At 30.6% G+C, this 25,698-nt stretch overlaps 3 protein-coding genes and 2 pseudogenes across 3 annotated transcripts; 2 read left to right on the forward strand and 3 right to left on the reverse strand.

Annotated features, from left to right (window-relative positions):
* Positions 1-804: 804 nt before the first annotated feature.
* LOC132932625 (uncharacterized) lies at positions 805-2,922 on the forward strand. Its single transcript, XM_060999002.1, has one exon. It carries the CDS (start codon positions 805-807, stop codon positions 2,920-2,922), a length of 2,118 nt encoding a protein of 705 aa, XP_060854985.1.
* A 1,249-nt stretch (positions 2,923-4,171) lies between these two features.
* Positions 4,172-4,585, reverse strand: LOC132932626 (uncharacterized protein C21orf140 homolog). Its single transcript, XM_060999003.1, has one exon. It carries the CDS (start codon positions 4,583-4,585, stop codon positions 4,172-4,174), a length of 414 nt encoding a protein of 137 aa, XP_060854986.1.
* A 2,490-nt stretch (positions 4,586-7,075) lies between these two features.
* On the reverse strand, positions 7,076-8,589 carry LOC132932628 (uncharacterized). Its single transcript, XM_060999004.1, has 2 exons — positions 8,530-8,589; positions 7,076-7,744 (listed from the first exon to the last, which is right to left on the reverse strand). Exons 1-2 carry the CDS (start codon positions 8,587-8,589, stop codon positions 7,076-7,078), a joined length of 729 nt encoding a protein of 242 aa, XP_060854987.1.
* A 453-nt stretch (positions 8,590-9,042) lies between these two features.
* On the forward strand, positions 9,043-11,720 carry LOC132932510 (uncharacterized; annotated as a pseudogene).
* A 3,601-nt stretch (positions 11,721-15,321) lies between these two features.
* LOC132932629 (uncharacterized) lies at positions 15,322-18,550 on the reverse strand (annotated as a pseudogene).
* Between the last annotated feature and the right edge of the window lie 7,148 nt (positions 18,551-25,698).

A 25,698-nucleotide genomic window follows, 5' to 3' on the forward strand; every position in this document is an offset into this window, starting at 1 on the left:
AAATTGTAATTTTTTCTATGATGGGGGGCTGGGGAACATTTCTACAGCCCCCCATATATATTTTTGAATTTACGGTTAAACCAGTATCGCACAAATTCTGAAAATAGTCACACAAATTCACACTAATGGCACACTAATGTTTTGCAAAAAAAAAATGTCAAAAATTAAATTTGGGGGGGCTGGTGAAATGTACGTGGATTTTTATCCGTACAAGCTAAACATCCCGAGAACAACCTATTGACATTGAAATGCGATGTTCCGTATAAGTTAAGTTTGAAACGTTGTTGATATGTTATACATTTATAGTTAAGTGACAATTAAATGAAAACATCCATAAAATGTCCTAGTAACATAGAAATGTGATGTTCCGTATGCAACCCAAAACGTACGTCGCAGAGATGTTAGGCAACATCAAATGTTTAGTGGGCGATTCATTGTACGTTTACCGTTCCGTGAAAACGTATTAAGTCTTGGTAGCTCATATGACATAGCAAAACGTCGACTGCTAGCTCTCGAGCGTCGTTTTGCGAACAATGAAAAGTAAACTTCAGTTAAAAGTACTTCAATTCGAAGTAAAGGCAAATAATTTCACGTCCATAAATCATATTACAAAACGATTAATATTATCTGAAATCGCATGTCTATTCGACCCGTTAGGTTTAGTCGGTCCCGCGATTATACGGGCCAAGTTAATGTTGCAACAATTGTGGCGATTAAAAATACAATGGGACGACCCGCTCCCGAGCGACATAAGAACAATGGATTATGTATAGAACCTCATTATGCCTTTTAAATAATTTAATGATGCCTCGGCAAATTACATGCGAAGGCGATATCATAAACATACAAATTCACGGATTTGCCGACGCAAGTATCGATGCATATGGTTGTTGTTTGTATTTACGCACCACCAACTCCAGCGGCGTACACACTTCGAAATTAATATGCGCTAAGTCTAAGGTCGCACCATTAAAGATTATATCATTACCTAGACTTGAATTATGTGCCGCACTTTTACTTGCAAGATTAGCGAGCAAAATAATTCCAAAATTACATGTGAAGATTAGTAAAAGTTATTTTTGGTCCGACTCAAAAATCGTCCTAGCTTGGATTACTTCTCCTTCAACTAAATGGACAACATTCGTAGCTCATCGGGTCAGCGAAATACAAGAGCGGACTTCTATCACAAATTGGTCACATGTTTGTACTAAAGAGAATCCCGCCGATATTATTTCACGCGGTTGCTGTCCATCGAAATTAAGTCAAATGTCATTATGGTGGTTTGGACCTGAGTGGCTAATTAGAGACGAACAGATACGTAATAACAACGACAATACGTCGAATTTAGTAATACCTGAATTACGAGAAATCACTATTTCAAATGTATGTATCGACTCACACAATGACAACCTTTTATTATCAGTCTTAAATAAGTATTCGTCTATGAGCAGATTGTTCCACGTAATAGCATATTGTTTACGCTATAAATACAATTTATTACATAAAGGGTCAAGGTTAACTGGTTCACTTAGCAAGGAAGAAATTAAAAATGCCCGTGTCGTAATAATAAATACTATTCAAAAGAAAGAATTTTATTCCGAAATACAAGATTTAATGAAATTAAAAAATGTCAAAGCATCAAGTAAATTACTTCGATTGTGCCCTTTCATAGACGACGACGGTTTAATAAGAGTGGGAGGACGTTTGAAAAATGCTACAATGATGGACATTAATCAGCGGCATCCGATCGTTTTGCCCGCAGATAATCATTTTACGCGCTTATTGTTCAAATGTGAACACGAACGATGTATGCACGGTGGACCACAAGCCACCTTATCAGCGATACGTTTACTATATTGGCCATTAAATGGTCGAAATATAGCTCGAAGTACGGTACATCGATGCGTAAAATGTTTTCGATATAAGCCGGTCATAATACAACCAATTATGGGTCAATTACCTGCCGATCGCGTTGAACCAGCGCGTCCGTTTTTGAAATGTGGAATCGACTTCGCGGGACCGTTCTTAATTAAATCTAGTATACGCCGTAACGCGCCTTTACTAAAGGGTGATGTATGTATTTTTGTATGTTTTACGACTAAGGCCGTACACATAGAATTAGTCGGAGACCTATCCACGCAAGCATTTATTAGTGCTCTAAATCGATTTTTTGATAGACGCGGAAAGAGTATAACTATATACTCGGATAATGTAACTAATTTTGTTGGTGCAAGTCATAAATTAAAAGAGTGGTACGACTTATTCCAAACAGAACAACATAAGAAGAAGGTCGAGGAAGTGCTATCAGAAAGTGAAGTCCAATGGAGATTTATACCCCCGCGTTCTCCGCATTTCGGTGGATTATGGGAAGCAGCCGTTAAATCAATGAAAAATCTAGTTCAAAAAACATTAGGCAATGTTCATTTGACGTATGAAGAACTGTATACTGTACTCACTCGCACTGAGGCCTGTCTCAATTCCCGTCCACTTACTCCTATTTCTACCGATCCAAATGACTTGTCAGTATTGACGCCAGGTCATTTCTTAATAGGTGACTCTCTATTAGCCATTCCCGAACCTGACATAGCGAATGTCAACATAAACATATTGACACGATGGCGTAGATTGAACCATTATTCCCAAATCATTTGGAAAAAGTGGAGTCGGGAATATTTAAATCAACTCCAGGAGAGGAAAAGGTGGGCAGTCGAGAAAGGGCCTAAATTAGACATTGGTACTGTGGTCCTAGTTCGTGACGAAAATCTTTCCCCCCTGTATTGGAAATTGGGTAGAGTAACAAGCGTGCAACGGGGTCCTGACGAAATCATTCGTTCGGCTGAGGTCAAGTTGGAAAAGGGTTCAATCACACGAGCAGTACGGAAATTGTGTCCCCTCCCTTTTGACGGGAATGAAAATAAATAGTCAATTGATTTATATGAATATATTATGTTCCTTTGTTGGACATTATGTTACAGCTAGGGATCAAAATTTTGAAACTATATTTTTTTTTGTACCTACAATAATTATATATTAATTTGATTTGAGAATTATTTAATATTATATTCAATTTAGTGTTTATTGTTTATGTTATTGTAAAACAATTTGTATCACGCTCATATGTAATTATATTTTTTTTTTGTGTTGAAAATGTTTCAAGGGGGGCGGTATGTTGTGTCCCCACCGCGTATGGTGCTCCGTCGAGTCCAGTAATGTTATTTGTATAAAGATAAGATATCGTCGTTCACATGAGTGAACGTAGTAATTGTTTTTTTTTTTTTTGTGCACGACAGTCGTCGCTAGTTGATACCCCTACGCTTTATAAACACAAAATGTATATTATAACTTAAAGGTTTATATTAATTATTAAAAGTGTTTAATTATAATAAAATATAAATGATAATAAAATCGAGCGTAATATTTTAAATGTCGAAATATACAGTCCACTAACGTCACCATACAATCGTGGCTTTCATGGCTACAATACCTACTATAAAACAAATTGTTTGAAGAAAGTGTGAGTTTCTACTTGAGCCTTAAGGTTAGTTTATTTGTTTTACTATACCTACCTCGTACCTATTAGTTATTACCAAAATCTATCTATTCAGTAGTAACTGGTACCTACTCGTTAAGTACTCGGTATGCTATCTATAGTCCGTGCCACGAGAGAACGCATACGAGCTCGCGCATTCAAATGATTGCGTTCGAACGTCTCGAGGCCAAATCTCCCCACCATGCGACAACTGGTCTCTGCATACAGCGGCTCAAGTAATACAATAGCAACACGCACCGTGTCGTAATAATTGTGCGTAATAATTTACGCATAAATTATAATTATTTTTTAGTTTTTTGCCTGTAGTAAATTAAGACCTATTTTATGGAATATTCTCCGATCAAAATCCCAAAAAATTAAAAATTAAAAATGAATCATTCATTGTCAGTGCATAATATAAAAGTACAAAAAATTAAAAAATACAAAAATTACAAATTAATCATTCATTGTCAGTGCATAATATAAAAATACAAAAAATTAAAAAATACAAAAATTACAAATTACAAATTAATCATTTATTGAATCGGAGTCGGAAAATGAATCACTCGTGTCACCCGTAATTGTAAGGACGTGGTATGACTCTTCAGCATCTAACAATTCGTTGGATATAAAATCTACCTGTCAGAATTTTTCTTCTACCTTAATGATATGGTCAACATAGTTCTTCCACATATCTGGCGTAACCCGTTCGACTCCTTCTTCTAATAATTTCTTAACGTCATTCATTTTAAAAGTGCTGTTGTTCATTTTTACGTAATTTTTCACTGATGCCCATGCCAGTTCTATAGGATTTAATTCACAGTGATACGGGGGTAACCGAAATACTGTTTTATCTGCAGATTTCGCCAATTCGTCTATTACATATTCGTTAAACTGTGGTTTTAAAATTTGCACCCGTTCCAACAGTTGTTCCTTGACCTTTGTTTGATCTGTTACCTCGCCTTTATCTGTTAACCAATCAATGATGTCTTGTTTTTTCCAAGATCTTACCGGAAACGTGTGCTTCTTCACGGAATGATACGACGCGTTGTCCATCACTATAACTGCATTCTCACGAAATAGCGGTAAAATGTTAGCGAACCAGAGGTCCGTTACATTAGCACCACCATATTCAAAATTCCAAAAAAAAAATACACCAACGATTGTTATTTCATTTGTACACATTTGTAATCCGGATATAAACATTTGTACACCTCCCCAAATGCCCCAAAAAACCAAATTTCCGCAGTGGTGCTAATGTAACGTTACACCAGCACCCCACTTTTTGTACAGTCGACTTATGGACTCCAAAACGGTATCAACGATTGTTAACCATTAAGCTATTAACGCACAGCTAAAAATTCCGAACCAATTCATATGAGATTTTGATTTAATATAGATACTTATTAGTTATTACTGTGTCTAGTCAGATTTTCCGAAACTAGAATTTTAATTACACAAGTATTCACTGATTCGAATGTTCGATACGCGTGTTAGTCGTCGTCGGAATAGTCCGTGATTTTTGTTATTTTATTTCACATTAGATATTATTTATATATTTTAAACGATGCCGGGTTATTTTGATTGTATTTTACAAACGTCAAAAGGAATACTCGAGCCTCGACAGTTGTGGCCTTCCCGAGGAAATAATTATCAGTAATTATGAGTGGTTAGATTGTGATAATATTTATCGTTAATACAATCAAGCTTTTTAAATTCATCGATCTGTATTATCACATTTTACTAACGTGCGTGTTAGTCGTCAAATTTCTGTTGGTCTCAAAATATCGCCGCAAAGTAATTAAAACATTATATAATTAGTTTTTTATTAATGTGGTCCAAATGATACACCTGCATGGAACAAATTTGAATTATCGTTACAATTTAAAAAAATATATCTCTTCAGTATGATAATAATAAGTATCTTAGGGTGAGATTGATAATTGTGTTGCGGCGACTTTGACTCTAATGCAAATACATTTTAGTATGCACTTTTTGTGGTTTATAGTAGCTTGTAAGTACAAAAAAAATTGCGGTGCAGACTCTATTGGAATTATGCAGATTCCACAATAGAAGATGCCTTGAAGACCATAGTTAATGGCGAACTATGAGTTTTGGCTGCTAGCAAACGTTATAATATACCTTATGGTACATTATATAACCGTTTTCATGGTTTTATACCTATTTTTTATTTTTAAAAATTATATAATAAAGTTTGTCTTGTTTTAATAAAAATTGTAATTTTATATTAATCATTACAAAAAACCTAATTATTTAAAAATCCTATCAAAGTCACCCCGTTGTACATTTTAGGCAATAACTTCTAAACTACTCAACCAAATGTTATGTGTGTCTAGATTGACTGGTCTATATGCAGTACTATCAATTTAACATAGAAAAAAATAGGGGCATCAAAGTGACCCCACATGTGGTTTAAGATGATAGGAACATTCAAAAAAATATATTTAAAAAACTACTTACGTTTTTTAAAATATTACTTAACCTAATTAAAGGCAAAATAAAACTTGAAGTAACGATACCATTTTTAGATTTTTAATTATAAGTATACAAAAGTTATGAGTTATTATGTGTAAAAAATGTTGTAAAAATTATCAAAGTCACCCCAAACTACGGTAATATAAAGAAAACAATTAATACAATTTACAACTTTTTATTAATAAATTATATTTATAAATAGATTATTTATTCAAATAGACTTTATTTCAATTAAGATTTTTTATTCAACTGATTTCCTGGTTTTATTTATTAATTTTCCATTTTTTTTATTGAATATCATTTTTTATGCCCTGTTATTGATTTTTTAAGCTAATATATTTTAAAATAATGTATTTTCAAATTGCAAACTTTCATTAATAGGTAATTAAAAAAAAGAATGTCACTGTTTCATTAATTTATTAAAATTTTGTATTTTAAATATATTTTATATTAAATAACTTATGCAGTTAAATAAAAAGGAATGTTAATTAATAAACAACTGTTTATTAATTGTTGGTTAAAATTCATAATATAGACAACCATAAGTACAATTGAAATAACAATCGTTGGTACCATTTTGGAGTCCATAAGTCGACTGTACAAAAAGTGGGGTGCTGGTGTAACGTTACATTAGCACCACCGCGGAAATTTGGTTTTTTGGGGCATTTAGGGAGATGTACAATGTTTATATCAGGATAACAAATGTGTACAAATGAAATAACAATTGTTGATACCGTTTTGGAGTCCATAAGTCGACTGTACAAAAAGTGGGGTACTGGTGTAACGTTACATTAGCACCACCGCGGAAATTTTGTTTTTTGGGGCATTTAGGGAGGTGTACAAATGTTTATATCCGGATTACAAATGTGTACAAATGAAATAACAATCGTTGGTGTATTTTTTTTTTTGGAATTTTGAATATGGTGGTGCTAATGTAACGGACCTGCGAACCAGTCATAAAAGGTATCACCGTTCATCTTATCGTGGTAATCGCCTGTATTTTTTTTGGATTCAAAACATAATAGTCTACCAACAACAAAGCCGTCCTACCTAGTGTACCACGATGAGACGTTTTCCTTTACCGGACGGTTCCTTTTGTCCCGTCGTTAGTCCTCTATGAAATGCGTCCCGTGGTGAATTGACAGTTTTATCGACCCATGTTTTCGAAGTGGTTTCACCAGCATTCACCCATGTCTCATCCAGATAATAGATGGGTCTACCTAACTGACGGTATTCTTTTATAGCCTGCAAGTACCTTCGACGCCAACATACAATATCGATTCTCTCGATAAGAGCGCTATTACGAGATTTTCGAACATACTCAAAATTAAGATGTTTTAAAAGTCTACGTAATGATGTTTCTGAAAAATTTGGTAATGTTGTATCTTTGTTGACTGCAGTTAAAATTTTCTTTAGAGTTGGAATTTCTCGCCTGTGCCAAAACTCGTGGACTTTTTTCCGAATGGCATCTTGATCAAAATCATCAACTTTTTCCGTAACAGTGGGTCGGACTTTGGTTTTGTTAGGTGATGATACACTACCTTTATTTCGGTATTCCGATAGAGTAACACTCACTGTCCTTTGCCCTATGCCAGTGTCTTCTAATATAATCTTGATTATCTCCTTGGATTTTAATTTTGGGCCGTCTGCATTTTTTTGCTGCGCCATTTTAGCCTTGTAGAGGTTTACAATCATCAATTTCTGACGAGAACCAATAAACTAAAAATATTAATTTATTGAACATTAAAAAAAACGCATTGAAAATAAATGAAAAGTAAATATTTTCATATAATATATTCGAATAGCTAATTCTAATGATTAAGATTTTTATTATAATTAATAATTATTACCAGGACTAGGATATGTATGCAATAAAAAATGTAAAAATATGCATTTTATTTACCAAAATATGCAAAAATATGCATTTTAATTTTTATAAGATAAATACAAAATTATAGTTACAAAAAAAATATTTATCTATTGAAATACATCAGTGGTTGGCTGTTTGTCTTAATATAATATAATTAAGAAAGGAATAAAATAAAATAATTTAGAAAAAAATTTATAATTCACATTCACCACATGTGTTACATGCTACATCACATATTTTTTAAATTTTCGAAAATGAATGATATGTGTTTGACAAAAAAATCAAATTTTATACTTTAATCAGCAGAGGTAGAATTAAATACGAAATATTAATATTAAATTATAAATATTAATTACAAAATATACTATGAAACATGCATTTTTCGCATTCTTATAATCGAAATATGCAATAATATTCATTTTATTCAATATATGCATTAATATGCATTTTATCCAAAATATGCAAAAACATGCAAAATAAAAACACTACGACTTATCTCATCATGAGGTGATTCGTGGACATTGCTGACAAAATCAACAATTAAGTCACAAAAAAACATGCTGTTGCATTCAAATCCTAGCCCTGATTATTACGTCTTATTATTACTCTTAAATAAATGTTTTAAAAATCTTACTTTTCCACGAGGATTTCTTTTCATCGGTGAGATATCGTTGGATCCACTGTCTTCATCCATTGTGGCAAGTAAAAAAAAACAAAATACGGGCGCAAAATAAAAAAAGGACACGTCAAACAAAAATCGGTAAACGACAAACGACTTGATGAAAAAATGTTTTTGTTATTGTAATCGCAGTGTATACACCTGCCGATAAAATCGATGTGCTCCGAAGCGCTCCGACGGGTGGCTATCGTGCTGGTAAAGTGGTGGGAATGCGCAAAAAACACGTGTTTTGGTCGGCCGCCGTATGCGTTCTCTCGTGGCGCGGACTTTTATACGCAACATTTATTGTACCTATTTATATTATGCTACCTATATGGCTATATTATAACTACAGTCTAAATGGCATCACCTACTCATTTGGATTGATAAGTTAGTGTTTTAGTTTCAAATATTAGGAAAACATAATATGTAATATTTAATATTTTGAATGTTTGGTTTATAAAATGTATCTATTTTTAGTGTTATATTATGGATTTATATACAGAATCAAAATTAAAAGAATGGGGATTCTCGACAGAAATCATTGAAGTTTTTAAAGGTACCTACCATAATTAAAAGCTTAATTTAAATTAGGCTTAGAAAGTAACATTATTCTAATAAAGTACCTATTCAAATAATAAATTGTATATTTTATTTAGATGAAGAAATAAATGAAATGGCATTGTTAAGTTTAACTGAAACTATGGTCACACAATTGTTTCCCAAGGTTGGTCAACGCTCAGTATTTTTAAAAAAACTTGGAGAATTAAAAGATCTAAAAGTATGAACTCCTAAAGAAGTTTTTTATTTTATATATTCAGAAAAGAGGGGGGGGGGGAATGTGAAAAGATTGTTTTAGGTTTATCTGATAAATTTATTTTTAGGAAAAAATGTAATGTATCTTGTATTTTCTCATACAACCCTTCTAATATTGTAGAATTTGGCTGTTCAAAAAATTGAATTACAACCAAAACACCCTGCGATTGATTGGGACAACTTGGAATTTGAAGTAACAGATACAGATAATATATTATTACCATTTGACGGCAATGTTGTTGAGGAGGAAATTTCGTTAAATGATAGTGCATTAGTGTCTTCAAACACGAGTATTATTAAAAAACATAATGAATATTCTTCAGGTAAAATTTATTTCATACATTTTGATATTTAAATAACTATCTGATATCTAAATTACAAATTATTATAACTTAGAATTCATAAATTATTATTAACAGAATTATATTATATAATAGTTATTTTTACCTATTAACTTAATACCAAATTTAAATTTTACCATAATATGACTTAAAGCTTTAACAACTCTCGTTACACTAATATACATTAATATTTTGGTCCTAACATATTATTATTTTTTATTTTTATTTTATTTGAGTTATGATTAGGTACATTATATATTATTGGAATTCAAAGCCATAATTTTTAACTAGAATACAACAGTATTTACTAGTTTATGATATATGATATTATGTATTCTTATTTCTTATAAATGTATTAATTATTAGTATCAACATCGACCACAAATATTAAACATATTTTGAAACAATATCATGATGGGAAGTGTGTTTTAAGTTTCTATGGTTCATGCGGTCATTTAAATCAATCAATGAGAAATAAATTATCATCGGTTAGAATTTAAGACTGTATACAAAAGACAATAAAACTTGACAAGGTTCTATTTACGGAATTAGCAAAAGGTATTATATATTTGAAATTGCAAATTACTTTGAAATGTAGTATATGGTATTATATTAGATATCTTTCATATTATTCTATATAATATTATATATCATTGATGGTACCTAGTGTTAATGCTAAGAACTTTTATTCAACAGTATATCTATTATCTAATTTTTTAAGGCATTGAAGAGTTGTTCCCAACTGAAAGTTGGGAAACTTATTTTATTCCTTATTTGAAAGTAGGGGACAGAATTACTCCAAATAGAGGCAAACTGTATGACAAATATTGTCATTTAAAAAAAGAAATAAAAAGAATTACTCTAAATAAAAAAAGAAGCCATTCTGAGACAGTAGAAAACAATACTAATTTTGTCGAACATGGTAGTTATATATTTTAAACATAAGTATTAACACAATATTAATATTTTATGTAATTTATGTCATAGATTTTGAAGATTCTATAAATTGGTTAAAAAATAATATTCAACCAGAAACTACTTTAGTTAAACTTTGGAAAGAAACATCAAATTTTAGGTTTAACCAGTCCTTAAATAACATTAAACTTTTTCCAGGTTTGACTAAACCCACTGGTTATTTACTGGCAAGTGTTAAAATTTTAAAATAATTTAGGTTAATTAATTTTATTACCTATCTTAGTTTTTTATCTATTTTAGATTGAAATTGATTTTATTCAGTTGTTTCCTACAAAGGAAATGGGATTGCTCAATAAATTTGAATGTTTTAAAGAACATTTAAAAAAAATGTTGAAAATTAAAAAAACCTTATTTGGGCTCTCATGAGGAATCATTATTAGAACAGCTTTTCACACCAGTTAAACTAGACTAGTTATTTAAAATAATATTATTAACAATAATTGTCAATGTTTAATTTATAATTTATTTTGATCTTATTTGATTAGGTGATGATGATTTAGCTGCATTTAGTATACTGCCACATTTATTTCAACCTGTGTCCACTGTAATTACAAAAATAAATAGTTCATCATCAACACGTACAACCCACAAACCTTCAAAATTAGAACAGGAAGCTGCATTTATTGTTAACATAATTGTTAGTATAATTATTAATTAAGTTTATTAAATATTAACTAAATTTTCATTATTGCTTAGAACGTCAATAAACTAAAATCGCTAAATTCCGCAAAAATTGAAAGAGCCTTTTCACTTGGATTAACTGTGCAACCATATGTGGTTATTGTTGGTTCTTCTACTACGCCAGAAATTGCATACTACGCAGTTATTGAAGATACATATTTTAAGCTTGAAACGGTGATACAAGCATTTGATGTGTGCTTCAAGAGTTTTCACACGTTGAATTTGGAGTACCCGGTAGAAGCTAAGCAAGTGTGGAACTTCTTCCAAATATATTTTTATGGAATTCAAGCTGCTAGCAAATCCGATCAACAATTTTTGTCCGTTAAAAGTTTACTTAAAGATATCAATAATTAGTTATTGTAAGTATTAAGTTTCTCATTCTACAACATATCAAAAAAAAAATTAAATGCCTCTTTGTTTTGGATGTAATGAACATTTTCAAATTCCCGTTCATTTATTTGTACATTTAAATATTTTTCATGATGTGAAAACTATAAAAGAGTTTGTATGTAAAGAACCTGATTGTTTTAGAACCTTTGGTAGTTTAAACTCTTTTAAAAAACATATAAATAGCCATTCATTTTCCTCAGAAACAAATTCACTTTTAACTGCAACTAATTTAATAGATCCCAATAGTTCACTTTTAAATCCACTAGAAAGTCATTTTACAGAAGGTACATGTACATCTGGTACAGTTAATAGCAATGAAACTAGTGATATAATTATAACTGATGATTTTCTGAATAAATTATTAACAAAAAATGCAATTCAATTGGCTTCAAAGTGGTATAGCTGTAGTTCGATTCCTAGGAACAAAGTTGATACCCTTCTTGATAATATCAAACAATTTAATAGCTCATTTATATCCATACTACAGTCAAAAATAAATGATTGTATTTCAAAAACTAATATAACTGATGTTATTTCTGACCTATCTTCAATTTCAAATGCGCTATCAAGTCTCTCTGACCCTTTTTGTAATATTCAAACAGAGTATTTGCGGTTTAAACATTTAGATGAAGTTGGATTATTGATTAAACCAAATCAAATTGTAATAGCAAATACACTAAATGATCGACTTCGTAATGGTGTTGTTGTACTAGAACCTAAAGAAGTAAAAATAACTTTAATTCTTGGAGATAATCTAGGTCTTCACTCCATATTAGGATTTTCGGAAAGATTTGTAGCTAAATATCCATGTAGATTTTGCAGATGTCCAAAACAAGTTAGTCATGTACAAACTCAACAACTCAATGACATGATGAGAAATAAAATTAATTATGCTTCTGATCTCCTTCTCAATGACTTGTCTTACACTGGAATCAAAGAGCGTTGCGTATGGAATGATTTAATTTCGTTCACAGTATCAGACAATTTCAGTGTAGACATAATGCACGATATGTTGGAAGGGGTTTGTAAATTTGATATTGGTTTGATTCTAAAACTAATGATTTTTGATTTCAATTACTTTTCTATTGAAACTTTAAACAATCGAATCGAAGCATTTAATTACGGCTCTTTAGATATCCGTAGTAGACCTACATTATTATCTTCCGAAAACCTTCGTCGTCAGGGATTAATCAGAATGTCAGCATCGGAAATGCTATGTTTTACACAATATTTAGGGTTAATTATCGGGGATCTTATTCCAGAAGAGTCAGATTTATGGGAATTATACAAAATACTAAAAAAATTCTAGATATTATTTTATGTAAATCTGTAAAATTATCTGACTCAGTACTTCTTAATACACTAGTTTCAGAACATCACCAATTATATTTAAGATTATTTCGCTCTAATCTCAAACCCAAACATCATCATATGGTTCATTATCCATTTATAATTCAAAAATCTGAGCCACTGGCCCTTTTCTGGTCAATGCGCTTTGAAGCCAAGCATAAGGAGCTCAAAGACACTGCTCATGCAATTACTTCCCGGAAAAATATACAATATACATTATCTCTTAAACATCAATTAAAACTGTCTCACAATTTTTTGTCTTCAAATGATAACTTTTACACAATAAATATGGAAGTTGGACGGGTTTTAAAGTTGAATGAGTTAACATTGCAGTTTTATAATAATTGTAATATTAATTTTATAACTAATAATTTTGATTTCTCTAATGATAATATAATATTTGTGTCTTGGGTAAAAATAAAAAATATTGTATTTAATTGTAAAAATATGTGTATAGTGATAAATGCTTGTGAAATTGAAGATATGTTACCATCGTTTGGATTAATAAAACATATTTTTATTACAGATGTCAACCTACCATTTGCAATATGTCAACTATTTCAAACAAATTATTTTGATGAGCATTATCAGGCGTTTAATGTTACCCCTATACCTAAATACATTTGTATTTGTTTAGAACAATTTCATCAGAGGTCACACGAAGTCCGTGTTTCAGGCTCAGATTTAATTTTTATCCCCTTATAAATAATTTGTTATATATTATATCTACATATATATTATATATGTATAGATCTAAATTGTATATATTTTGTTTTACATTAAGTGAGCCAATTTTTTACTCTTATTTATATAATATAATATATAATATATATTTACATCTATATATTTATCTATAGCTAGTATGCATATATTTTTTTTTTATTAATTATGTAATGGCAATAGAGCATGTTTATATTATAATAATATGTATCTCTATATACTAATATCAATATCTATTGTAATAGATACATAATATATCAAATATGTTTTTATTTACCTATTATTAATTAATTAATGGCAATAAAGCAAGCCAATGTTTTATGGAAATAATTTCAAATAAAAAGTTTTTATTGATTAAACACTTATATTTCATAGGTATATGATGTCGGTTCCTTTGATGAATCCTGCGCGTGGACAGGGTGTCCTTGAGGTGGATGTAGCTGGTTCAATAAGTTGTTATTCTCGCAACCGCCGCTTCGTAACTTGTTGTTGCCGCTCCCCTTGATTAGCTTGTCAAAATAGAATGTGGTTTCCAACTATGAGGTTACGTCTAAGAGATCATAACAACTCAAGGAGAACTGCCTCTCCGAGTAGAATAATACTTATACACTAATACGTGAATCGATTATCTACATATATATTATATTAGTACGTAAAGCTATTCCTTTACAACATGACGGTTGTTTTTATTTTACACAAAAATTAAAATATTAAAATGAAAAGTACACAGAACGAAAAACTTCGTTCAAATTAATAATAATACCAATTGAATCAACAAATCCATTGTTAACATAGGGCCAACAGGCATCATTGTTAATTTCAAAACTAAAACTTTGTTAATCGGTAGATTAACATACTACATTGTTGTTTCACTAAATTGGCGGTTTAATGAAACAAAGTAGTTTATTACATTTTTAAACAGCAGTGTTGTTAAAATTTGTTGTTTTAACAATTAAACCATGTTATATTAACAATTAATTTAACAAAATCAATGTTTAATTTTTAAAAGGAATTTTTTATATTAATAAACAAATTTATTAAATGTATATACTTTTTATTTAAATCAATAAATAAGCTGTTTGAAACTATAAAATTTTAAACCAGGTTAATTTTTCACAATCCTAAATTGGGAGGGGGTCTTAGTCCCCTTAATTAGGTAGCAATTATAAATAGGTAGTAGTAAAGCTACGTGTTTGATTTAGAAAATTATAACCCCTCCCCTCCAAATCTTCAACACAAATTAGGCATAGATGGTTTTTTAAAATTATATATAGTATATAATACATTTTAACACGTAGGTAGGCATACAAATATATAATAGTATAAAACAGGAAGAAGAAAAAACATAAATAAAATGAGCATGACAAATTTTATTTTTATTTTGATTCAATATTAGAAAGTTAGGTTATAAAGTAATAAAGTATTAAGTGATAAAGTTATAAAAAAAAATAATAATAATAAAACAATAGTAGAGGTACTACAATATACTTTTTTTTTATTTTAGTTCTGAAATTATTTGATAAACTAAAGGACATGGTTTATCAAATTTTAATTTTAAATCATAGAAACAACGTTGAATAAATAACCAAACGTTTTGAGATTCCAATGGATATTCAACATTAAATACATGGTATATTTTAAAACATATATCTAAAGCTTTAATAACAGAAAAAAACTTGTACTTTACGTCATCAAAATATACTAAAATTTGGGTATGATTCAGTATTGTGCCAGCAATTAATAAACATGGCTGTATGGGGTTGTTGCTGCTTTTTCTCAACTTCAGCATTTCTTCCATTCCTATTGCTGTGTTCGATATCATGATAAAGCTATTTTGGGAGTACTTTATTGAAAATGTTATCAAACATTTTTTGCCATTTGAGTCAATTGAAGATTTTTCGGACGTTGGTAAAAATAATGCATGCATCAAATATATAATCACACAATATTTAGAACCTAAATCAAAGTAATAATGTGATTAATATAAAAAAGTAATCATTAAAAAGTACTTAGTACATACTTTCTGATGCATTAATGTAATTTTTCAGTTCTTCAAGTAGCTTTTTACTGTTCACATCTTTTATTCAGTCATAATATATTTGGAGTAATTTGTTGCATGATGCATCAAATGTAGTGAGTAAGTCTGATACATTGTTTCCATACAAACGTTTAAAATCAATGTCGATCTAAAAAAATAAATAACAATAATAATTAAAACGTAGCAGTAGTTTTACTCCACATTAATATCATTATTCTTCAAGAGATAATATTATTAAAAAATTAAAAATGTTAAAGCGCAATCACAATATTATACACACAGTGCCAGTGGCGCCGAAAAGTACACACTTAAGGTGGTTCATTTGAACCACCCAAAGTGGTGGGTGGGTGGTGGCTGTGTGGCTGGGTAAAAAAATATCCATGCAATTAATACTATTACTTAAGTAAATGTTCAACAAGCCACCCACACCTTAATAATATATTGCTTGTGCAATGCTCTAAATATTGTGTGCTTAAACTGCCTTTGTTAAAGTATCATCAAGTCAAAGTTGAATTTAATTATGTATGAAAATAATTAGTGCAATTATCCTGATACAAAATAAATAGAGAAAAATAAAATTACATATTAGTAAAATTATATAATTTTGATTTAAATTCAATTAAAAAAGAAGTTAAAATTGAACAATAATGCATAAAAATGAATTTTTCAACATAAATGTCTAATAGTTAATCTTTAAAGAATTAGTTATACTTACAAGTTTATATCCAAGTGGTTTTGTATATTGAGGCCAAGTTTTCTGAATATCTACAGCAGAAAAATGTGTAGCTTTCAGGTGTTGTAATCTGTATCCTGTAGTTTTTTTCCAAATAGTCTCTATGTTTGGCCATGATAAGTCTTCGTGCTTTAAACTGCTCAGAAGAGTTGCTACCTCAGCATCATTTTCGACTGCTGTTAATTATAAAAATGTTTTTGAAAAAAAAATTAGTAGCAAGTAACAAAATTGAATTACTTATTTCGCTATCTAGTTCTGCGCAAACCCTTGTTTGTTTTACAACATTTTTGTTATCTTTCGGTACTTGAGATACCAATCCATGACTTCTTAAGTTCCTTATTTTGTTAAAGTATTTGTAGTATAACTTCCCCTTCGGACACTTGCTTGCCAAATCTCGAATAAAATATACTTCCTGTAAACAAATTCATACAATTTTATTATTATTATTTTTTTAACTAGGTGGAGATCCCTTCTGCCCACTTAATTCACCAGCCCATGAAATAAATTTATTTGGTTTAAAATACTTAATTTCTTAATCCCTGTTTGTGAAAAATCATTTTTTTCTACATCAGCAGTATCGTTATCGCTGTCACGCAGTAAAGCTGGATCCTCTTCAGTTAAAAAATGAGTTAAAGTTTTATTTGCTTTGCAAAATCTACAGAAATAGTTGGTCGAAAAAGATTTACTAAAATCACATACACTATTTAGCCCTAAATTATCACTAGTTATTAATCCAAGAATAAAATAAACTTGTTTTGGTCCATCAGGCGTATTAATTATTATTCCTTCTTTCCCTGAAGAGTTAAATTCATCGATTAATTTTTTGAAACATAATTCATTTCCAAATGATTTTAGATCTTTGGATTTTATGAGAGCTGCTAAAAATATATGGTCAAGTTTTGAACTACGTTCATTCAATGGGAAACTGTAATAAACTGCAGAAATAGAATGACACATAGATTTAGAGTGTTCTATCAGCTTGGATTAGTGGACTGTATGGTTTGATTAAAAAAAACGGTGACAACTGTATTTTGATTTGCCGCGAGCGGCGGACTACTATTTTTTAAAAAGAATTACGAATATATAAGGACACAAATGTGCCGGCCGGCGTAGGGCTCTTAAAACTAATTTTACAATAATTCAAAGTTACAATAATAATATAATAGAATATAATTCAATAAAAACCGTAACGGGTACGACGTTGATGCCGGTGCTAATTGACGATGAAGTGTCTGGATGCTGGTGAATTGACGGTGAGGTGTGGGTGACGGTGAATTGACGGTGAGGTGCATGGTAGATGAAGTGACGGGGAGGTGCCGGTGGTCAAAACTAATTCCTTCACTTTGTCCGTGCCGTAGGTAAAAAAGAACGTAAAAACAACGGTAAGACGGTTCACGGTAACGCACACACTGACGACGGTTAGGTGCGGGCACGAAAAACTGCTGATCCGGTTACCGAGAGTAGCGGGTAGGCGGCATCTGCTTATCACAGTGTTGGTGTCGCTTACGTAACTACCAAACAAGAGCCTAATGGGTTATTTATTTCAAAATCATCTATGTACACGAAAAAAGGCATTACTATTTGACTTTGATGAGAAAGTATTTTTTCTTTCCATAAGGAACCTTGTATGAAGTTGGACAATGTACAGTGTTCATCTATGACTGAAAGATGTATTAATTTATCGTAACGATTAAGTGCTAAATTAAGATTATTATTTTGCTCAAAATATTTTTTAAATTGAAATTTTAATGGCATTAAAATTCCTTTTGCATTTTGTTCGTCATATAAAGTTTTACCATTAGAATGAAATACTAGATTTATTTCATTGTCAATTGTAAATTGTTCAAGTTTATCACATAATAAACCATTAGCAGTTAACCAATTATTTAAGAAATGTTCAGTTCTACAAAATTTAAATGGATCAGAAATTGCTGAAGTAACTTTAGAGAACATAGATAAGGTCAAAGGGTCTTTAATTCTATTTTGAATAATATTTTCTAACAAATAAAATATGGGTTTTATAATTTTAACTTCTATATCATTTTGAACATTAAGAACATCACTTTTACAAAAGTTATTATTATTATGTAAATTAAGAGAAAATTGTACAGCTAATGAATGAAATATTTGAATAATTTTATTAATATCAAATATATTTTGATTAGGTATTAGAGAAACATCATCTAGAATATCATCAGTTGATATATTATTCTCTATATTTATGGCATGCATAATAACATCATTATCAACTAAGATGAATTATTATTATGACATTGTTCAGTTTCATTATTTTTGAATTATATATGTGTTTTTTTAAGACATGTTTTTTGAAACTACTCAATGTTTGGAATGATTGAGAACAATTGTTTTCTTTACATGCATAAGTATTGTAAGGTCCAAGTAAATGCATGACTTTATAATGAGTAACTAGTGAGGCCATTGTTGGTGTATGTACTTCACAAATATAACAAAACATTTTTTATTTTAAATTTAAAAACTGTTTGAAACTTGGTTAATTTAAAAATTTAATTTACTTTAAAAATAACTGCAGACTAATTAGTTGTTTAATTGTATACCTATGAATAAATACCTACATAAATCTAAACCTAAGTAGGTACCTACTTAACAGTGTAAGAACCTACTTATAAAACATTTAAGTTCAAATATATAACAGAGATATGGAGTGTAAAATTGTCAATACAAAATGGTAATGGGGTAATAGTTCCCAAAATGTATACTGAAATGTAAAGCTAAATACAATATTATAACATGGTTAGTACTTACAATAAATTTCAATTTGTAATATGTTCAACAGAGAGTAGAAACACAGAGTATGAAATCGAAGATACAATGATACAGTACAAGACTTCAAGAGGACAAAACTGAAAACGTCAAGACCAAAGGTCTTATATAGACTAATAATTAGTTTTCAAATTGCTTTTTATTTTGGAAAAATTATAGTTAATTATCATTCTAAATATTTATTATAGTAGGTACTTACGTGTTTAACTTCTATTAGCTCTATTCAGTAAAGATATTAGGTATATAAGAAACTAAGAAAGTGTCACGACGAAAGTCAAAAAAGAAATGAATGCACATAAATTCATAATACAACGCGCACAACGCACACACCAATACACTATTCGTTTTATCAAAAAAATAAATTGTTAATTTTACAAAAATTGAATAACTTCCCTGTTAATTTACAATAGTCAATAATATTTGTATCTATTTTTATATATCATATCACGGAAAATCCGAACGTCATATCTTGTATTCACGATTGAAAGCTTATCAATTATCGGGCCGGCGGGGGGTGGATCTGTAACGGGAAACATTTATATCATTTATTATATCTAATCATCGAGATGTATCTAATAAGTAATAAACACGGTGACCGAAGAGAATATAAGTTACTACAATTATCAATTGATAATAATATTTTTTTGGCAATAAATATTATCAATGGTGGTTGCCCGACGGGCGACGACCTATGACAGCTGGAATATTGATTGCGACATGATGTGTATATAGGCATAAGCCATAATTTACGAGCTTATTATTTTTTTTTAAGTATTATAATATATTATAGCCACTATAAATTACATTCAAGCGCTAGTGTTCAATTTTTCAGCTGATTTTAATAGTGATTTCAGTAGACACTTTATCATGGTTCGTTGGGCAACCGCATACTATATTAAATTGCGCTTGTATTATTTTCACAGATCAACAAAATCTTTGTTAGTTTACTAAAACTATTTTGATAAAATGAACAAATAAATGTTCAGATCAATAATATTCTTGTTATTTGAGTACATATTTCATGGTTGAAAGTTGAACAGAAGACTTTGTTAATTTTACCAATGGTTTTCCGCTCTGTGTAAGTAAAAGCATATTTGTGTTTAATTCAAATATATTAGATTGAATGTTGTATTATTTCAAACATTAAAATAAATGTAGTAGGTATATAAACGGTGAAGTCGAAATAAGATAGTATAATTTTTGCATTTAGTGACCAAACTATATACTCAAAGACGACGTCTAAGACCCTCAGAGTCTATATCCTCTATTCTCCTTAGTCAGTATACCTACTAGTTACACAAATTCATAATTTTGTGTGTCATAAATATATAATTTTGTGTATGTTGTCGAGTAATCCTTTGAGCTGTATAAAATAGTTAGATCTATGTATTTTAATAGAAATTACAATTTTGTAGTAGTAATTGACGAGGGATAGCGGGGGTGAAAATACTTTTTAGAGTAGATGAATTGGAATGTTTAAATGCATCTACGTAGTTGCGACTATGTATTTTGTAAGTATGACTTTTGTGTCTTAATATATTGATATGTACCTAAGCTGTATAATATGTTTGGTTGTGTGTGTGTGTGTTTGTGATGTTGTATGTATGAATATAATATGTACATAAACTAAATATATATGAATACTGCATATACATATATTTTAATAAGACTTTAATTTTATAATATGTTTGGGTTTTTGTGATACCTGATGAATGTGTGTATGTATGTATATAATATGCGACTATAGAAGATTAATATCGACTATAACCACTATTGAAGACGTCGCGGTCGGACCTCCCCGTTGATGACTTATTCGCATTCCCCGCTTAATTTATTGAACGCCTGCGACCGTACTTCGTTCGCGGACGGCATCGTTATAACTATATACGGGCATATATATATATATGCTTCGAGGATTTCGATTTTATATTTTACAGACTTTTGCCTACTCGGTCTCGGTGAGCTACTCATATCGGTATTTATTTATTTGATTCACGATATAGCCAGAGAAGGTACTGTAGGTACTTGCATATTTAATAAATAAATGTCTAAATGTTAAGAGTTGATACGGTGGTTGGGTTAGTTAAATTATATAATAATATCCTAGCTCGAGTCGACAATGGATGTGACGGAAACGTTCGAATACATCAACGCAGAGTGTATTACAATATATTATTATTAATCGATTGGTCGATATGACTATACTACGGGTAGGTATATTTTGTATGCTACACGAAATTTTTGTTTACCAAATTTGACTCACCTAAAAACTGTAATATATTATGTACCTACTACATAATAAAGAGCATAAAATGAAATTAATAAATAGATAATTAAAAGGTAAATAACAAATTGATATACACAACTATTGCTTTTATTGTCTACATTTATTAAGCATTATTTATTGGGCTCGATTATGTGGTTAAATATTAAATATGTAATACCTATACTATGTAGTAGGTACTTAATATATTACAGTTTTTAGGTGAGTCAAATTTGGTAATCATAAATTTAGTGTTGCATACAAAATATACTGCAACAGATTCTAAATAATACAATAACTTTTTTAACGACAAAACCACAAATTTAATTTTTCCAATAAAAAACCCCGTATTATCTATACATGACATCTTCTTCCAACTAATCAATAAACACACCATACACACATCTGTCAAAAACAAAATCACATACCCAAACCATCCCACTTGGTTTTGGAAAATCAAAGTCAATACTGAGCTTCTACAACTTAACAAACACGACACAAATCCCAATATTATCACCTCGCAATTTTATGAAATTATCCAAGACAAATATTCACACTTCGAAAAAATATACACTGATGCTTCTAAATCCACTCAAGGTGTTGGATTTTCAATAATCCAAAAAAATATCACACTCCTTCACAAGCTCCCACCGGAAACTTGTATATTCTCGGCTGAATCTCAAGCCATTAATGAAGCTATCATATTAGCCAATACTATCAACTCAAACCACATTCTAATTTTAAGTGATTCACTCAGTGCTTTACTTGCCCTTCAAAACCCACTACCCTCAAACGAAACTACCCAAAATATCCAAATAATATTTAAATCGACCACCAAAAACATCGAATTTATGTGGGTTCCATCACACATTGGTATTACTGGCAATGAAATGGCTGACAAGGCAGCTGACCTTGCAACCAAAATTATCCTCCACCCAACAATTTCCGACCTACCGACTAATGACATTAAATCATCCATCAAACGCAAAATACATGCTAGATGGCAAAATCATTGGGATGCTATTCCGCCTACCAACAAGCTGAAATCAGTCAAGAAAGACACAAAAAAGTGGAACCCACCGTACTTCCTCAACAGACGCCAAGAAGTTGCCATCACAAGATGCAGAATCGGACATTCCTTCACAACCCACGCTTTTCTCATCAACAAAAACCCACCTCCCACCTGCGACGAATGCCATGCCGACCTCTCAATACAACATATCATCCAGGATTGCTCAAAGTACAGGGACGCAAGAAACAATCTAGCTATACCACCGAATATGGATGAAGCACTAAACGAAAATAATATTTTTAAAATTATCTCTTTTCTTACTCAAATCCACCTAATAAACAAACTTTAACAATGTAAAAACCCTTTCCGTAGTCATTAAGCTATACAATTTTTTTTTTTTGTCTTGTACTCTTAATTCAAGCTAGGCTAATGACCTGTGATGTCGAAGCCTTATTTTCCTAATAAAAAAAAAAAAAAAAAAATAACAAAATAGAATTTCATGTACTTAATTGAAGTCTAGCAATTACATTGTATAAAGATATGACCATATACTATTTGAAATAACTTGTATAGCTAGGTTAGAGTATTATATGAAATAAACTATTTAACATAGGCTGGACTATATGTGACGGTTCTTTTATACTTGAATTAGACAATAGTAATATAATTTACCTACATGTATACTGTTCGCGCCAATATGGCAATTCAAATTAATTGTATTTGTTTTATATTATGTTCCTGTGTTCCGTGGTGGTTCTTATCACGCGTCACTGCCGCGCGGTCGACAGTGGCGTCAGCTGTTGTGTGCTGACCGCCCAGTGCGTGTGTAAGGCCACCACGTTATCAATGTTTTGTTGTTTTCAAGTGATTGCAAAAAAGCCGTTCTATTAAAACTCATTTTCAAGGTTGTGTGTCACCTAAAGTTCTGGTTTTTTTTTTATACTTTTGTTTTGTTGTACAGGTGACACTGTTATTCCGTGTTGTAATGTGTTAGTGTGTTACCGTTAAAATCGGCCATCTAAAAATTATTTATTTTTTTTCGTTTGCGGCTGTTGCCCAGGACGGTTGTTTCCAATCGTCCTTCTGTTTTGTTTTATTTTTCATGTTTTCGGCTACGTTCGGCTGCTGCTAAAACCATATTGTTAGTGTATTGTGTTGTGATTTGACTCTGGTGAGTATCGTTCGCGCAACCTTTGTTGCCCTTCATTTAATTGTTTTCCTGTTTCTAGGGTGTTATTCCTCATCAGCGTCACTGTGAACAGTGTGGTTTTATGTTTTGTTCTGCACGCAGCGGCAATCAATGTATTTTGTGATTTCTTCGTTGTGGTACAACTAGGTGGTCGCACGTGTGCGGGTTGTAATTATATTGTTCTTACCTACGTCCCCATGGCTCGCGTGGGATGAAATCCACCACTTAGCTTACCATAGGTGAGTTGTGTTTTGTGTATTAAGGCCGACGGGCCTATATACTTTTTGAAGGTAAAATAACCGATGTAAGTTTCTTTATACTATTGTAAAATAAATGACAATGCCAACACAATTATATTTTGATTAATAATACTCAAATAATTAATGAGTAGTACTGATAGCGCCACATTGTGTTGCCTATCCTCTAAGCCGTGAAGGCAAATTTTAACAAGATTTTAAAAAGCCAAACGCGAGCTATCATATACTATGTAGGTATTACTAAATATATTACAGTTTTTAGGGCAGTTGATTGTTTGAGGTAATGTAATTTATGATGCAAAACTGCTGCAGATACTATATAGTACAATAATTATAAACTAATAGATCTTCATGTATTTAATTAAATTCTGGCAGTAAAAATTGTATAATTATATGGCTATACTATTTGATAAATAATAAGCTACATTTATTGAGCATCAGTAGGGTATAATAGCCGATTCGAAAACACTGATCCATCTGATCATTGTGATCATATGATCCTTATGATCCTTCTGATCATATGACCCCCTCTGATCCTCCACACACTCCAATCCGATACGTTTACAACACATATATTCGCGCATGCGTACAGTCACTCCACCCCGGTAAGCATATTACCATACCATACATTGTTTCACAACCGGGCTCTCCTGATTGGCTAGATTTAAATCACCCGCCGTTTTTATCTTTATCTCATTAAAATATAATCATATCATATTATATCAATCAATCAATTAATTAAAATATTATCATATCAATAAATAAAATACAAAATAGAAAAATAGACATCACCTACAACTTAAAAACTATTTAAACTAACCAAAAAAGAGACGAAAGTAATTTAAACTCTGTAGATGATATTAAGCAATAAAGATAAATAAGTATAGAGTAAATACTCGAATAAATATTAGTACTCAATAATATTAGTACTTAGTAGTTACACTTTTTTATATTATTATTATTATTATATATATTATATTAGTTTCAGTTCATAATACTTTATACATTTATTTTTAAAATGAAATTGTCTACTACTAATTTTTAAGATAATATAAAAAACAAAAAAACTATCCTACAAAAATTAATAACTTTTCATAGTGATGGTAATTATTATAAAAAATGTATAAGGTTAGTACATAAAAACTATTACTATTAGTCATTAGTAGTTAGTACTATTATATATCATAATTTGTAACTGAAACTGTTCTGAATTTAATTTTACTTAATATACAATATTACAATTAATAATTTTCACTGAGAAAATATTTCATTTTAATAGTTTAAGTAAATAAAAAAACATTAAAGTAGATAATTTGTATCTTAATTATATTAATGTCCACGTCCATGTGACTTTGCATTTGGGAGGTTATTTTTAATATTGTGTCCTAGATTTCTCTTTCTTTTATTTATTAATTTTTCCTGTTTTGCTAGCCGCCCAACTGGAAAACGTTTACTACCTCTTGTTAATGTTAATGAACGCCTAGCAATTGTGGTAGGTTGAACTTTAATTGTAGTTCCAGATCTTCTACGAAGTGGTACAGATGCCCCTCCAGCAGTGTGTAAAAATGATTCCCACAT

This window comes from Metopolophium dirhodum, chromosome 1 (assembly GCF_019925205.1).
Source record: "Metopolophium dirhodum isolate CAU chromosome 1, ASM1992520v1, whole genome shotgun sequence".
Classification (NCBI taxonomy): domain Eukaryota; kingdom Metazoa; phylum Arthropoda; class Insecta; order Hemiptera; family Aphididae; genus Metopolophium; species Metopolophium dirhodum.

What these genes read in the sequence shown, in the direction of transcription:
- LOC132932625 (XM_060999002.1), top strand. Translation starts at nt 805, where the DNA reads ATGCCTCGGCAAATTACATGCGAAGGCGATATCATAAACATACAAATT.
- LOC132932626 (XM_060999003.1), bottom strand. Translation starts at nt 4,585, where the DNA reads ATGGACAACGCGTCGTATCATTCCGTGAAGAAGCACACGTTTCCGGTA.
- LOC132932628 (XM_060999004.1), bottom strand. Translation starts at nt 8,589, where the DNA reads ATGGATGAAGACAGTGGATCCAACGATATCTCACCGATGAAAAGAAAT. An exon ending in AAAGAAATCCTCGTGGAAAA is followed by an intron (nt 7,745 to 8,529) that starts GTAAGATTTTTA and finishes TAATATTTTTAG; the next exon opens with TTTATTGGTTCTCGTCAGAA.